The sequence below is a fragment of the Melanotaenia boesemani genome, chromosome 10 (assembly GCF_017639745.1).
Source record: "Melanotaenia boesemani isolate fMelBoe1 chromosome 10, fMelBoe1.pri, whole genome shotgun sequence".
Taxonomy (NCBI): domain Eukaryota; kingdom Metazoa; phylum Chordata; class Actinopteri; order Atheriniformes; family Melanotaeniidae; genus Melanotaenia; species Melanotaenia boesemani.
In genome coordinates, this window is record NC_055691.1 from 23668783 (window position 1) to 23683670 (window position 14888).

A 14888-nucleotide genomic window follows, 5' to 3' on the forward strand; every position below is an offset into this window, starting at 1 on the left:
GTTTGCAGATGATACAGCGGTTGTGGGACGCATCAACAACAACGATGAGTCGGAATACAGAGAGGAGGTGGAACACCTGGTGCAGTGGTGCAGAGAAAACAACCTCTGCATCAATGTGAAGAAGACCAAGGAGATGGTGGTGGACTTCAGGAAGGATAAGCGCCCTACTCCTCCCCTGCACATCGGAGGAGTAGCTGTGGAGGTGGTCTCCAGCTACAGGTACCTGGGTGTGCACATAACCGAGGACCTCACCTGGAACACCAACACTTCCCAGCTGGTCAGGAAAGCACACCAGCGCCTCTACTTCCTTAGGAAGCTGCGGCGAGCCGGACTAGGGAGCGCTGTCCTGAGGAGCTTCTACCGCTGCGCGGTGGAGAGCGTCCTCTGCACCTGCATCACTGTGTGGCACGGCAACTGCACCGCCGCTGAGAGGAGGGCTCTGCAGAGGGTGGTAAAGGCTGCACAGAGGACTATGGGGAGCAGCCTTCCCACCACCTCAGACCTCTACACAGCACGATGCAGGGGGAGGGCCCTCCGCATCATGAAGGACTCCACCCATCCAGCACATGGACTTTTCCAACCCCTCCCCTCAGGCAGGCGGCTGAGATGCATAAGGAGCAAGACCACCAGGTTCAGGAACAGCTTCTTCCCTGAAGCTGTCAGACTGCTGAACTCTTGCCATGCCCTGTAGACCCCACCCTACTTCCCCACCTCTGAACACCAGCCCAAACCCTGCTGCCCTGCCCCCACCCCCCCATCCCCACCCCAACTGAATCCACCCCCCCTCCGACAAACAGACCTGCACTGCAAACACTTTACTCCCCCCAGGGGAGTTCCTGTCCACATGTTTACATGTTTACCTGCTGTCCATATAAGTGCAATATCATTAATATTAATATCAGAAATGTTATACTTTGGACTATCACTACCTCATGCACATACATACTTGCACATATTTATCTAGGCTGCACATGCAACTGGGCTCTTTAGTGTTTACTGTTATTTTTATTTAAAAAATTTTGCTGTTTATATTCTATTGTATTTAGCTTATATTCTATTTATATTTAGCCTATATTTCTATTTTTCTTCATGTCTTATTTTATTTCACTTATTGCCCTCCTTCTTATGGCTCAAACCGGGACCTCAGTTCTAATTTCGTACCATAAACATGTAAATGTGAGCTGGTATGACAATAAAGTTCCTTGAATCCTTGAATCCTTGAATCCAAGTGCCGTAGTGCAGCTGCTGAGGATGTGCTCAATGGTTCCTCGCTGGGAACACAGAAGGCAAGCTGGTGACTCTGCTATGCCTCATGCGTACAGGTTAAATGGGCTTGGAAGCGCATCACAAACTGTCAGGATAAGGAATTTGATGCAGTGAGGATCAGCATTCCAGATCTCAGTCCAGGTCACCTTCCTCTCAACCGCGTCATCCCGTCTTGTCCAAGCTCCCTGTTGTTTTCACTTGTGTAATAACTTGATGACCCCAAATAGTCTCTGATTCAAACCAGATTAGTGATGTGCCAGAAAATACCCTTTAGATTTTCAGTCATCTGTAACACACAGTATTTTAGGTTTATATCAAATAACCTAATATACAGTAGATTCCATGTTATCCACAACTACCATACCCAGATGTGCATGAAAACCTAAATAAAATTTTCTCCTTTTATCTAAATGCACGCTGAAACATCTAAAATAAAATGCTTTTCAAAGACGCTTTATTTGCTTCAGTGACATTATATAAAATAAGAGGCCTACACTATAATAACATTTAACTGAATTATGTGCATGCCTACAAATTAAAATTTTGGAAGTAAATATATTACTAATATATTCCTACCAATGACTAACTACTATATACTATTGCTGTCAATAGTTTGTATACATGTGTTAAATTTAATAGCTAAGCTGGAAAGTATTACAAACATGCTACTTTGTATTGCTTCATATTTACATAACTGGTTTTTCCTTGTAAACTGAGACAGTCTAATTATTTTAGCTATTGGAGGTAGAGACTGCTACTCACCTTTGTAAGAAAAACATAACAACGTATTACTTTCTTTAGCCAAACTGAAAAAACTTGCATTTTTTTGGATACCTACAAATAATTTAGTCAGGCTCTGGAGGTTCAGGGAGGACAAACAGTCCAGTCATCTGGACAGAGTCTTTTGGCTGCATGCTGTGAGGAGGGACTGGCAGCTGTCCTGAGCATATCTCTCTGTCTCTCTGCGTCCTCTGTGGAAATACTGTGGGTTTGTGGGGGTTGATAGCCAGGCTCCCTGGGATCCAGAGGGTCTTTAGAGAGCAGGATGCAGATGGCAGGGATTGTTCTCTCCACTGTTATACCTGGTGCTTCCTGCTGTGGACTCTTCCAAACTTCATTCACTGTCTTGTAGTAAAGTTTGGACACCTGATGTAGCCCTGTCATCTTACGTTTCAGGATTTCCACACAGGTGATAGTCTTAGTGATTCCTCTGCCTGAGCCAGTGAAGACCACCTGTCTCAGGGATGTCCCATCACTGGCTCCTGCTTCCTCTTGCATGCGAGCTGTTGCAAATCTCAGTAAATTACGGATCTTGCTTCCTTCTTTTACTCGCATGTGCAGGATATCTGCTGCAAGGCCAGGGATGGGGTAGGGACTGTTGTCATCTGTGCAGCTGAGTCTCCTGAAGTTGCTCTGGCCAGGTTGTGGAGCTGAAATTAATGGAGCAGAGGAAGTGAATGAAGTGGCCTGATGTTCCATTGTAGAGCTCTGTGCAGCATCTGAACTCTTCATGTGCCCCCTTTGTTAAGCCATTGCAGAGTGAGAGAGAAAAAGGAGAAAATAATGGTCACTGTTTCTGAGCCTGCAGCCTCGGCTTATTTACACGTGTCCCCTGAGATGCATCTCACACTTCTTTCATTTAGTCTGAGAAACTAAATGAAAACCAAAGCTTTGTAATCCAAACTTGTCACTTATCTCGAACTTCTCTCCGTCCTCTGTCCATTGTTGCATTTTTCTTCTGAGCACTGAGATGACAGCCAGCAGACTGAAGACAGCTTTTCTTCCTCTAATTCCACTGACGTGAAGGAAAAGATGTCCTTGCTTTTTTCAGCATGAGGACAGCTGATGCCAACAAACACATATGAGGCTCAGAGAAAGACATGTAGTGGGACATAGTGCTCTTAAAGGCACATGCAGCATTTTTTGACTCATTTAATAAAGTCTGTTATAATATTTCTATTTTTTCCAACATGCTTGAGGGCTCAGATATTTATTTAATTTGTGTGGGTGCTTGAAGTTATTTGGATGAATGAGCATGAGTTAATGAAATTCAACAAGCCATGTAGCTGAAACAATTCTTTGTTTTAACTGATCTGGAATAATTGCTACCATTTGATATTCTTAATGTGTGATTTTGCAGATATTTCACCAAACTACAAAATCTCCCTGGAACAAAGAGACTGAGAAATATTGTTGTAATACAGTAGATGCTGGTTTCAACATAATCTTCCCTCTGCACTATCATCAGAGGGCCATATGGTGCTGGAAAAATGTCTTCCTTTGGGCAATACAGCAACTTCACAGTTCTCCTCCCTTCAGTCCATCGCCTGCTGGGCTGACCCAGAAAATCCTTGCCCCATCACTTGAGCCTCCTTTGAGTGGATGACATTTAACAATAACACCTTGAAGCTGCTACCTTTTTTCTTTTTGAAGGGGGAGGGATAATTCTACATAAAACCAGAAAATAATTGGAAAAAATTGGAAAGAGTAAGAAAATAATTAATCTGTATCCAAATGGAAGGAGGTATTATCAGAGTGGGGCTTTTTTTTTGTTTTTTGTTTTTTTAGCAAGCACCTTTAAAGGGGAAGGTCAGGAGGCAGCTGCAGGGCTCATATGGAACCAGCACACTGTTATAATGGTGCATTTCTGCCTCACAGGATGGTATGTACCCCATGTTATTCACAGACGTGAACAATGAGCACGCATATGTGGCTCTCAGCTTTTCTACTAACCCCAAATGCCAGTCATTTATTGATATTATGACATTTGGATAAATGTTCTAGTTTAGCAGAGCATCTGCATGTGCTGCTAACACTCCCTGGTGAGGTTTATTTGGGTTTTTTCATTTTCTTTTTTTAGTGTAAGATTAAATAAATGTTTTTGTGTCTGACTCCAGTGACACATCTGGAACAAGACCAAGTGATGGAGACTCCTGTCGATAATCACAGCATCATCTAAAGTGAAAATATATTAGTTTATAATTCACAAACATTTGATTTTTCCAGTTGTTGTTACATTAAAGACATTTTTATCAGTTCTGCATTTATCATTAATATATCCCGAGTATTCTTGCATGAATTTCATCTCCATCTTGTGGTGGAGCACATATATTACACAAACGAGAACTCATTTGAGCTGAAGGAAAATGGCATTAGTAAGTAGAAAAGAAAACATTTAGATTTGTTTAACTAGTTATGAAATGTAAAAATTTATTTAAAAATGTAAAACAATTACAAAATATAATCTTACAGGTCAGACTTATGTTGTCTTACATTTAATAACAACAGAGGTGTGTGGCTTCATAGCACGTGTGTGAGTACATTGGTTTTCTCAGCAGGTCTTTGAACCTATTACTTGTAATATTTCCTTCTGGATTTGTTCTTCTTGAGTGTTGATGTGCATGTCTCCCACCTGACCATTTTCATACCTGTGCCAGACAAAAAGAAGCAGACCATGGAGGAAAACTGAATAGCAGTTTGGACATGTTTGATTAAGAGGCAAAAAAAACTTTTAAATTTTACTTACACAAAGAGGAATCGTGTGCATACGTGGTCAGATACTGGACACACCCAGATGTTCCCATGTTTCTGAAGATTTTTTGAGGTTATCACTGGTAATTCACACAGACATCACTGTAAGGTATAACCTGGTATTATGAAATGAAGACTGTGTAACAAAACTCTAATAATTCACCTTCACAAAGTGCAATGCAGTTTAAGTTATGGCTCTGCAGAAACCTGGTATGTCCCAACTGTTCCTAAAACAAAGCATAAGAGATAAGATTTAACAAACAAGACGAGCTGTTTATACACAAAATGGATCTACACAGTAGTCAGATAAAAATAAATAATAATCTGACCTGCTTGGCTTTATTTATTCTGTTGTATTTCTCTTTGAGTTCTTCTTTGTTTGGCATCTGGTGTTGACCTTTACCCATCTCTGAACAAGGAGGAGGGATATGTTCAAAATCATTTGTCATAACTAAAGTGATTATCTAGTTTTTATAGAAAAAACGTAAGTTTGTTTCTCACCAGAATATCCGAAAGATATGCTCGACATTGGGCTCAAATAGATGCCTTTACCGTATGCAGCGCCATGAAGCTGAAAAAGGGAACAAAAGAAACGAATGGTTTCATTTTTGTTGTTGTGTGTTTTGTGTGTTGTATGAAATGTACAGGATCAAAGTAAAAAAAATTAGAAAGACTTTAATAATAATAATACTACTACTACTAATAATACTATCATATTATACCTGTAATTTTGTGTAAGAAGCATTAACCAGGCCTTTTCTCAAAATGGAGTGCCAGTTTTCAATGTGGGAACCACTTTAAGAAGAAAATAAGGGTATGAAACAGGGGTTTTGCTGTATATGACAGTTTCGGTTAAAATTAAGCTCTGATTTTACTCACTGGAAAGCAAAAGTGCTGCCATAGAGTTTCCTGGCAGTTTGAAAGCGAGCCTCTTTGGATGGAGGGCTGCTGATCAACAGAAACTGATGGGGTGTGTGCATAAACTTCAGTTGCTGATGATAAACAAGGGACACAAATAAATGGCAATTCAATAGCAGATTAAAGTTTATATAGTAAAACAGTTAATGTATGACTTAAAATTATTTGGAAATACAGATGTATACTATGAATTCAGAGACTAAAATGATGAAAAATGACCCCAAACTCCAGCTTTTAGAAAACTTTTTTTCCTCTCCAAAGTACCTTCTTTAGTGGAAGCTTGACAATGTGTGATCTGTTGCTGGCTAAAATCCTACAATGAAACATATAAACACATATTTTGACACTGCTTCAAATACCTTTGGATGTTAATGAAATTTGCCATTTCTGACGTTGCACAAAAACGCAAATTTAGATTCTGTCTCTCACCATTGTAGTAAGGGATGAGCTAAAGGGTCCACCATGTCCATCTGCTTCTTCATCTCAGAATATGGACCCTGCATATGATAAATAACAATGACATAATCTGACCAGCGCATCTTATCTGGGAAATGTTCACCAGCAGAATCAGATGTGAATTTTGAAAATAGCAACAACTCTGTGGGGTTCATTTCAAAATCACCTGCGCCATCCTCCTGATCAACAAGACACCATCCAAAGCTCTCTGCAGCCTTTCATAGCTCTTCCTCTGTAATAAAAATCAAACACATGATTGCGTCATAGTGAAAAAAAAAAAATCATCAGCAATAAGAACCAGTTGATACCTTAGGACTGAAGGCCAGAGTTTTGGGGTTGGACGGATCAACAACGCAGGGGTAGGGTTCAAATATGATGCTCTTGCGTGTGGACTGAAGGGCAACTCTGCACATGGCTACCAGCAGGTCAATCACCTGTAAGAAGACAGATTTACGAAATGCAGAGTTCTACTTCTGTAATCACTTAAACAATATGTGGAAGTGTTTCTGACCTCTGCACCGGTTGCAACCTCTTCAGTGGCTCCAGACATGACTCCCAGCGTATGAAAGGAAAACACACACAGCTCCCTGGTGCAAACTGCTGGCTGTTAATACACAAAACAGAAAAATGACTGAATATCAGGATTTAAAGTTGTTCAGCCACTACACCACTGGAGCTCATACCTTAAGCATGGGGCCATTTTGAAAGACATGCCGCTCATCACAAACAACACAGTATTCATTCAGGGTTGGGATTCTCTGCTCGGCATACCTCATTATCTGTGTACGTGACGAAAAAGACATTATAATGTTTACTTGTATTGTCTTTCCAACCAAAATATACTCACAACATTAGGTAAATGATTGTTGATGTGCAATCAGTTTCAGTCAGTTTAATTTCTAAAAAAGACACAAATTATTTAAAAATGTGTCTCCTTCATTTGGGATAATTTAGTAAATAAAACAATTCTTTTTTACGTGAAACCAACATATAATATTAACAACATCTGATCATTTTTATACATGAATTGCCCTTTTAATTCCACTTTACAGAGACACCTTTTGACATATTGTTTAACCAACAACTTGCAGGTTTATCACTGCAGTGGATTCTTCTTTACTCTATTCTTATTTCTTTCCTGGAGGATGATTCAGTTGATGTCTACAGCTGTAGTTACTTCAAGTATTTTCACAGGGCATAATAATTTGCTTGCCTCCCCTTCATATCGCAGCTTTACCTGTACCAGGAAGCCATGGTGCAGAGCTGGTGTGGCCTTACAGTGTCCAATGGCCTGGGAGGCAAATAACAGCTCCACCAGCTGTTTGGTGCTCAGCTGTGCTGAAGATTTGACTGCTGAGACCATCACCCTCTGTGGATGATAGGACATAAAATCTGCTTTAAACACATTACTCCTAACTTAAAAGCACAAGTAGAAAAAACCTGGAAAAGTCTCTTTGAAAAACAATAGGATATTCTGAAGAATATATTCAGAGAAAAATAAATTCTACACAGAAATATGTTTTGGATCACTTTTTTCCAAAAATCACTGATACCCAAGTCAACATTTAATGTATACTATATTTTAATTGACCTGTGAGTTTCTGATTTTAAATGACAAACAGGTGATTGACAACATTTCTACCATGAGATGTTAATGATACCCACATTTTAGATATTTCTGTGCTTATAAAATCTTTTACAAAACACCCTTTGACTTTTTGCTTTCTCTAAAATTTCTGGGTTGGATCCAGGTTTGGACTGTAACTTGACCACTGCAGCTAAAAGAAGACCCATATTTCTACATTTTCTCTCTTATGTTAATTTGGTACTCTTGTCTTATGATATTATTTATTATAAGAAGGTTGCCTGGTCTGTCGACAGGTAAAAGAAAAAAATGTTCAAGCCATCATACTACCAGCATACGTCTTTCCCTACGTCTGCAAGATTAGGTGTCATTTTTTGATTTTTGTTAAGAAGAAGTTCTAAAATTAATCTTTAACATTTCGAACATAATATGTAGTTGGTAGACAATTATTTATAACTTCCACCCTTAAAGAGCATACCGGGCAAATAAAAAACCAACCTTAATTCTAGTTTGGTGTGAGTCATTTTAAGTTTAAAGGTTTATATTTAATTTTCCAGATGTGATTCAGAAGCAGTCCTGACCTTCCCACTGGGGGTGTATGTGAAAAGCTCTCCAGCAGGATTCTTGATGGTGTAGGAAGCTGTATGGTTTATGAAACGATTTTGTTTCATTGATGGTACACTGGTCCTTCCTCTCACAGCTGGTTCCTCATGTGGTCTGCTCATAGTAAAAATGAAGTGGATGAACAGAATAAAAACAATCATCAAGAGAGCTCCAGCTTTGTTTTTAAGCTTCATCATACTTTGAAAGTGGTAGCCAGATGTTGAGTCTTGCACGAAACTTCTTGATGGTCCCACTTGTCCTAAACCAGCTTTGTCTGCTTTTGCTTCGAACTACGATGTTGTCATTTCTCAGGTGTTTCCACTCACGAGATATGAAAACTGTGAGAATACTTCAGAATAAAAGTGAACAGTTAGTCTCTGTGCAATCATTAAGCAGACGGCGAATAACATAAATACGTGTTAATGGAGCTTATCACAGTTTGTATTGAACTATTTACAAGTCACACTCTTTAAAGCTTAAGTACGAAGACTCACTTTTGCAGCTGCCTCGCTATACTGGAATGATCAGTATTAGATTCCTGGAAGACTTCAACTGAAGGGGCTGTCACAAGAAACATCATTGAATCAGATGTCGAGCTTCATCTATAGTGAGTTCTGTTTGCAAAATCATTAATGGGGCTCACCAGGTCCATCCAGATACTGAGATATGGAGAAGTGCAGACGGATAATGATGGCCTCCGATGGCTTAATATGCCAGGCTTTGGCCACTTCATCCTGCCAGACACCAGAGAGTGTGTTTATATTTAACAGACCATTATAAACTGGCAACTCTCACCATAAAAATTATAAAGTGCATCTGTTAAAGTCAAATTAAATAAATTAGGCTATAAAACTCAGATAATTTTTTTCTTTTTTTTTTTTTTTTAAATATACATGTTGTAAAATTTCCAATTTAGAGCACTAACAGACTAGTTTCTGTGAATCATCCATAATGAAAAAGACACGACAGAAAAGTCTTTTAAAAAGTGAGACACCAGATATTACCTGCATATCTTACAAAATTTTAGAGGAGGGAGTGTTTAATATGTGCACATTAAAAAAGGAGCTATTTGGAAGCTTTTCAACCTTTAATTTAAGTGTTATTCTCAAAAAAATCTAGATGAAATCTGTTGAACTAATCATAAACATATTCTGTCCTCATCTTCCTAATGCATCAAAGGACGATAACAGTAAAGTATTCTGATTCTGATTTAGAAATGGATGTAATTTGATGAAAAGTTCTTCCATTTTTCTGATGTTTTTTTAGTTCTCTGTCAAATATTCATGTTTCACAAGAAACATTTTAGAAAATTGTAGGACTGTCATTGGATGGCTTAAGGTTATGTAAAGTGACTTGCACAGGTCCTTGTGCTCATATTGCATATTGCATAATAGTTACTTATTTACCATGACACGGAGATGACAAACAATAAATAAATAAATACAGGTGAGAACTTGTGGTTGAGGAATGTAATGTAAAATGGCCACAACTTGAATTATTTGTGAGTTAATCAGAATTGACTTACATCCAAAAAGCTGGTGTTAATCTTTAAGTCAACATCTAGAGCATCAATCGACTCATACTCCCTTATAAAAAAAAAAAAAAAAAAAGAACAGGAAAATTTGAGAACATGTAAAAGCACCATTTAATGCTTCATTTTCAGGGAAATGATGGAAACATTATTCAGGTGCTCACCTGACAGTGAATGCAGAGTCTGAATACAAAGTCCTGACCGCCTCCATGTCTGCATCCAGCTGGGGGTGGCGATACAGGTCAGTGGCACTGCTCTCCTGCTGAGACAAACACTAATACGCTTACCAACGGTTGAATAGCTCAGCCCAGAAGGGGGGCTGAAGGGTTAAACCACTCACACATTTGTTGTTTTTTTTTTACTGCAGTAGCTGTGAATAGCTGTCACTCCCATAATGGGAAAAATGTCTTTAAAGCTAATGCTAAAGCTAATGCTCTGATTATTAACAAATTTAATAAACATCTTAATTATGTCATCAACTGTAATGAAATTTCAAGTTTACACAATGATTAAATCTTTCTTAAAGCATGACTGACTTATCTGAACACATGTATAAAACCTGTTTTAAACATGTTTATTTATTATGCTTCCTACAAAGGCAGAGGCATGACCTTTCATAGGGTAGTACAAGTTCCCTTCATCTGATGAGTAAATTGGGTTCAAGCAAGAGATTTTAGAAACTGATTTTGAACTAATGGTTTCTTTCTGATGTCTACGGAACATTGTGGTAATGTGGAAATACTGGTCCCCTCTTCAGCTAAATACGGCAAAATTGTCATGTTCTTACTTAGTAGTCACTATTCTACTAGCTGGACAGGCTACTTAATAAAGAAAAAAGGAAAAATAACCCACATGCTAGCACCACTGAGTGCACACATCTGGAGGCTGGAGAGTGTAATCAGTCCTCTTTACTTGTTTATACAACATTTCTTGATGCTACAAATGCTAAACTACAATAGCTAGCACACACACTGATGATCTTTTGTTTTAAAATCTTCTTAGATCTGCTGTATTGTTATATTGTTATATTCTAAAATATCTTTGAACTTCTTATACTCCTCTCATACACAATACGCCAAAGGAAGCCCTCTCTGTTCCAACAAAAGTCTCATGAAAAGATGTTGTAATTCATGTTTACTTGGAATCCAAACAGGTCTTCATCTGAGTCACAGTCTTCATCACTGCAGCCCTCTGTCCACTGCTGGCAGTCAGTTTCCTGTGGGGTTAATGGGAAAAGTTGATAATCAGAAGCTTCAAATGGTTTATTAGTTTATCTTGCTCAACCACACACACACATACAAAAAGACTTCACTAAACATGCTGCATCTTTGCAGGCAATTCACAAAAATTTGCTCAAGGGAAATGCTGGTAGTTGCAAAAGAAGTCAGTTATCACTTTATATTAAAACCTAAATGACACATATAGCAGAAGGTGCAAAAATGAACCGCCTTATCTTATCTTTAGACAAGCTATTTAAACAAAAACATAAATAAAAGGGATAAAGTGGAGCTTATAGGCTCACCATGTGTTGAGTTCTTTGGCTCCTCTTCAGTAATAATCAACAATGTGTTCACTCCACTGTGACTGAAACAATTGCACCCTGTGCCGAAGAAACACATGCAGCTTGATTGGTTCTGTTATCGCTGTAGTACATACGAACAGAGTTTCTTTCTGATTGTCAGGGTTATTGTTATTTGCCTCTGTTTATCTTTGTATGTGCAGGGACATCATGGAATGAAGTAAGTAATCAAAATGTAGACTAGCTGAGTAAAATTTAACAACATACCAGAAAAATCAAGGGCTTACCGTTCCTTTGGAAGAAAAAAAGTAGTCTCCACGTTTCCAGTAGTACAATTTTAAAAATGATCAAATTTGAAAAAAAAATAAAATAAAAAAAATAAAGTCCATTAGTGAGTCTCATACCAGCAGCTCTGTTAGCTGTCTGGCTTTGTCCTATCTCTCTCTTTTGTTTTGAACAGTCTGACTTCTGGGTCACGTGACTTGCTGCAGGTTCTGGTCAGCTGGCAGTCCAGAAAGAGACGAGGCTGGGGCCAAGACCCATGACGCTCCAGGAGTCTGGCTGCATGTTTTCCACTCAGGATCTCTTTTCCTCTTGTGAGATCCCCATAGGTCATAATTTAAAATGCTCATATATCAGATGTGGTTAAAGTTGGGGGGCGTATGATCAGGTACATGAACCAGTTTCAAGACCTTAATGAGAACAAAGATCCCTGATGGCAGAGTTGAAGGATGATTATTTGGACGATGTTTGGCATCTATTAGTCTCCGTGGCTGTCGGCCGCGTCGTGGCCTGACCTTAATCAGCTGTTAGCCTTGTTAGTGGTCGCCTGCTGCTTTGGAGTCTGGCCAGATTAGGCACTTCTAGGACTACATACATCTGTGCAGCTCTTCTCTCCACAAGTGCTTTTTCCAGGATAATCCACTTAGACATTAGTAGGTGTTTGTGTAGGGGATGGGAACAATATCATGAATCATTAGGATGTGTACGTGACTCAAATTAAAGAGTGATCAAAGACAAAGAAACTGCTATTCCTGCTGAGATGAGCTTCAACAAAGATTTAGTATGCAGCAGGGATATTGATTTTTAGTGCTTCATATGCAGTTTTTTGTTGTGTCCACCCACATCTTCTTTTATGCTGTTATACAACAATATTCAGGTCATTTGTGGGATCTTCAGAGTAAAATATTTTCTCTTTCCCCTGATACTAACATTCTGAGTTAATTATAAAAAGGTAAATAGTGGGGAAATAAAGGAGAGAGGAAGAAGTTCACAAGCTATTTTGAAAACTTTAGTGATATGGATCCAAGCTGAACCACCACAGAGAGTACAACCTCTTTAAATACACATCATACAGGAGTTAAACAGATAATAAAGCATATTATTAATGTTTTAAGCTACATTATTTATTCATAAAACTACAATACAATCACATTTATACTGCAAAAACTAGCACTAAGAATAATTCACATTATCGGTTTGCTTCTTATTCTTAAAGTAAAAAATATTCAGTGATCTGGTTAGCTTTCAAACAGCACAATCAAGTTTAGGTCAATCCACAACAGGCTCCCTAGTAATATTCAAAAATGCTTCTTTTCCCAGACTTGGTGGGTATCATTTTAAATGTGCTAGCACAAAACACAACTTTTTGTGAGCGTGAGTTAGTTTAAAAAGTAGCACAAACACATGGTTTTCACAGGGAAGATAAACTGCTGACAGTCACTGGGGTTTACACTTTCTGCTGTTTGTTAAAGGTTTTGTTTTTTGTATTTTATGTCAAATTAAGTAGGTGTATCTGTGAACGTGTTAAAACAGGAAGTAAACTGATGTCACAGGAGATATTTTGCTGTTAGAATATGGAGTAGGATTAAATAAACTCATGCTTCTTCCTACTCCTTTTCGAATGTGATGGTTAGTAACGTTTTTCTTTTTGTTTTTTCCCTTATTCTTATTTTGATTTTCCATGTAATTTGTCAACATGTTTGAAATAAACAAAGATTTATTCAAGCTTTTATGAAATGTGCAGGACTGTCAACAGTACAAGTGATGTCCACTAAGCAGTTCTCATGAACTCAGCTCAGTCCTGTAGTCCAGCAGGGTGACGCTGCAGACCAGTAAGACACAGCAACCTGACACAGTTCAGTTGGTTGACCACCAGAGAGAGCTGCAGTTAAACTATTGAAACAGAAACTCACACGCATGTTGCATGCCACAAAACCCTGATTTTACCACACATGTAACTTTACTGTTTGATTATCAGAGCTTGAAGCTCTATGGATTTAATAACTTTTTGTTCTTTTTTTGGCACTGGTTACAAATGCTTTTACCATTCTCAATCAACTCTTTGTTACAGCTTCTCTGTCCTTTGTGTGATCTTTCTTAAAACAGTCAACTCAACATCATTCTTCTTTTTCCTAGTGCTCAAATGGATTTTCTGAAGTATATTTGCAGGGTGAAGTTACCAGACAGTGGTGACATGCAGGCTGTGAGATACAACTCATAGCTTTATATGGTTTTGTGACACAGCAGGTTTGAAACCATGGCAGTGAAAATAAAAGAGAATAAAACCAACAAATGACTGAGATTATATAATGTGAAATAGGAAGGCACACAAACAAATCTACAGCAGTATGTTTAACAACATTAAAGCTATGCTCAGACACACTTTCTGATCATAAGAACGGGAGAATTGCTGACTGCATGTGCATTCAGTTAAAATAAAGCAGGACTATGATGACATTACTGGAGGCTTTTGAATGATTTAATCATTTATTTTTCTTTTTATTTCAGCCTTTCATCCCCCTCAAACTAAAAGTGGTCCAACGTTTATTTCCTGACAGTGAATGGCAACACATCATCCTTTCCTTCTTGGGGTTGTAAATGTATACTTACTTAAATGGGAGGTCGGTGAATGACAGCTGGAGTCAGTTTTCTCCCCCTTAATGAATTACAGCACTAACATGCTGCAAGTACTGTAAAATTACTCTATAACATCTTGGCTTCTTAAAGCCATAAACATTCTGGCTAGTTTAGGCTAACTTCATACAGTCACTTAACAGAATTCAGTTTAGATTAACTATCTGTGCCCATTCAGCACATAAAGATATCTGTAGGATTGGGGTTACCACATTGCAACCTGAACCTTTTTATTACAGCTGTACATGGTCACAAATATTTTAAATATAGTCGTCTTCTTGTTAAGGTAGTTAGAAAATCATGGCAGATAAAAATGGAAATAATAGGGGATATACGTAAAACTAAAGAGAAACTACAAACAGACACAAAAAGCAAAACCAAAAAAGGAAAAATAAAATAAAACAATGAATAAATACATAAAATGAAGAACCCCTTTTATTAGCAGACAAAAATTATTGCACTACCGGATTGGGAAGAGAAAGCACGTTTGTGCTGTATTAAATAACAGTGAAAATTTTGGGGGATATGTCGAAAATGGTTTGGGAAGATCTTGTTTTATGGAC

The 14888-nt window shown here is 38.3% G+C and overlaps 2 protein-coding genes across 2 annotated transcripts; both read right to left on the minus strand.

Moving 5' to 3' along the window:
• Positions 1-1313: 1313 nt before the first annotated feature.
• LOC121647951 (ribonuclease P protein subunit p25-like protein) lies at positions 1314-2988 on the minus strand. Its single transcript, XM_041997790.1, has 2 exons — positions 2105-2988; positions 1314-1552 (listed from the first exon to the last, which is right to left on the minus strand). Exon 1 carries the CDS (start codon positions 2776-2778, stop codon positions 2131-2133), a length of 648 nt encoding a protein of 215 aa, XP_041853724.1. The 5' UTR covers positions 2779-2988; the 3' UTR covers positions 1314-1552; positions 2105-2130.
• A 1609-nt stretch (positions 2989-4597) lies between these two features.
• On the minus strand, positions 4598-12025 carry LOC121648111 (protein mono-ADP-ribosyltransferase PARP6-like). Its single transcript, XM_041998059.1, has 22 exons — positions 11876-12025; positions 11029-11106; positions 10055-10149; positions 9885-9945; positions 9003-9093; positions 8854-8920; positions 8559-8708; positions 8338-8476; positions 7409-7540; positions 6855-6950; positions 6683-6775; positions 6480-6605; positions 6338-6403; positions 6145-6212; positions 5980-6028; positions 5677-5789; positions 5520-5592; positions 5299-5368; positions 5127-5206; positions 4961-5024; positions 4793-4877; positions 4598-4694 (listed from the first exon to the last, which is right to left on the minus strand). Exons 1-22 carry the CDS (start codon positions 12023-12025, stop codon positions 4598-4600), a joined length of 2043 nt encoding a protein of 680 aa, XP_041853993.1.
• Between the last annotated feature and the right edge of the window lie 2863 nt (positions 12026-14888).

What these genes read in the sequence shown, in the direction of transcription:
- LOC121647951 (XM_041997790.1), bottom strand. Translation starts at nt 2,778, where the DNA reads ATGAAGAGTTCAGATGCTGCACAGAGCTCTACAATGGAACATCAGGCC.
- LOC121648111 (XM_041998059.1), bottom strand. Translation starts at nt 12,025, where the DNA reads ATGACCTATGGGGATCTCACAAGAGGAAAAGAGATCCTGAGTGGAAAA. An exon ending in GCAAGTCACGTGACCCAGAA is followed by an intron (nt 11,107 to 11,875) that starts GTCAGACTGTTC and finishes TTAACCCCACAG; the next exon opens with GAAACTGACTGCCAGCAGTG. An exon ending in CATACACCCCCAGTGGGAAG is followed by an intron (nt 7,541 to 8,337) that starts GTCAGGACTGCT and finishes TATCATCCACAG; the next exon opens with AGGGTGATGGTCTCAGCAGT.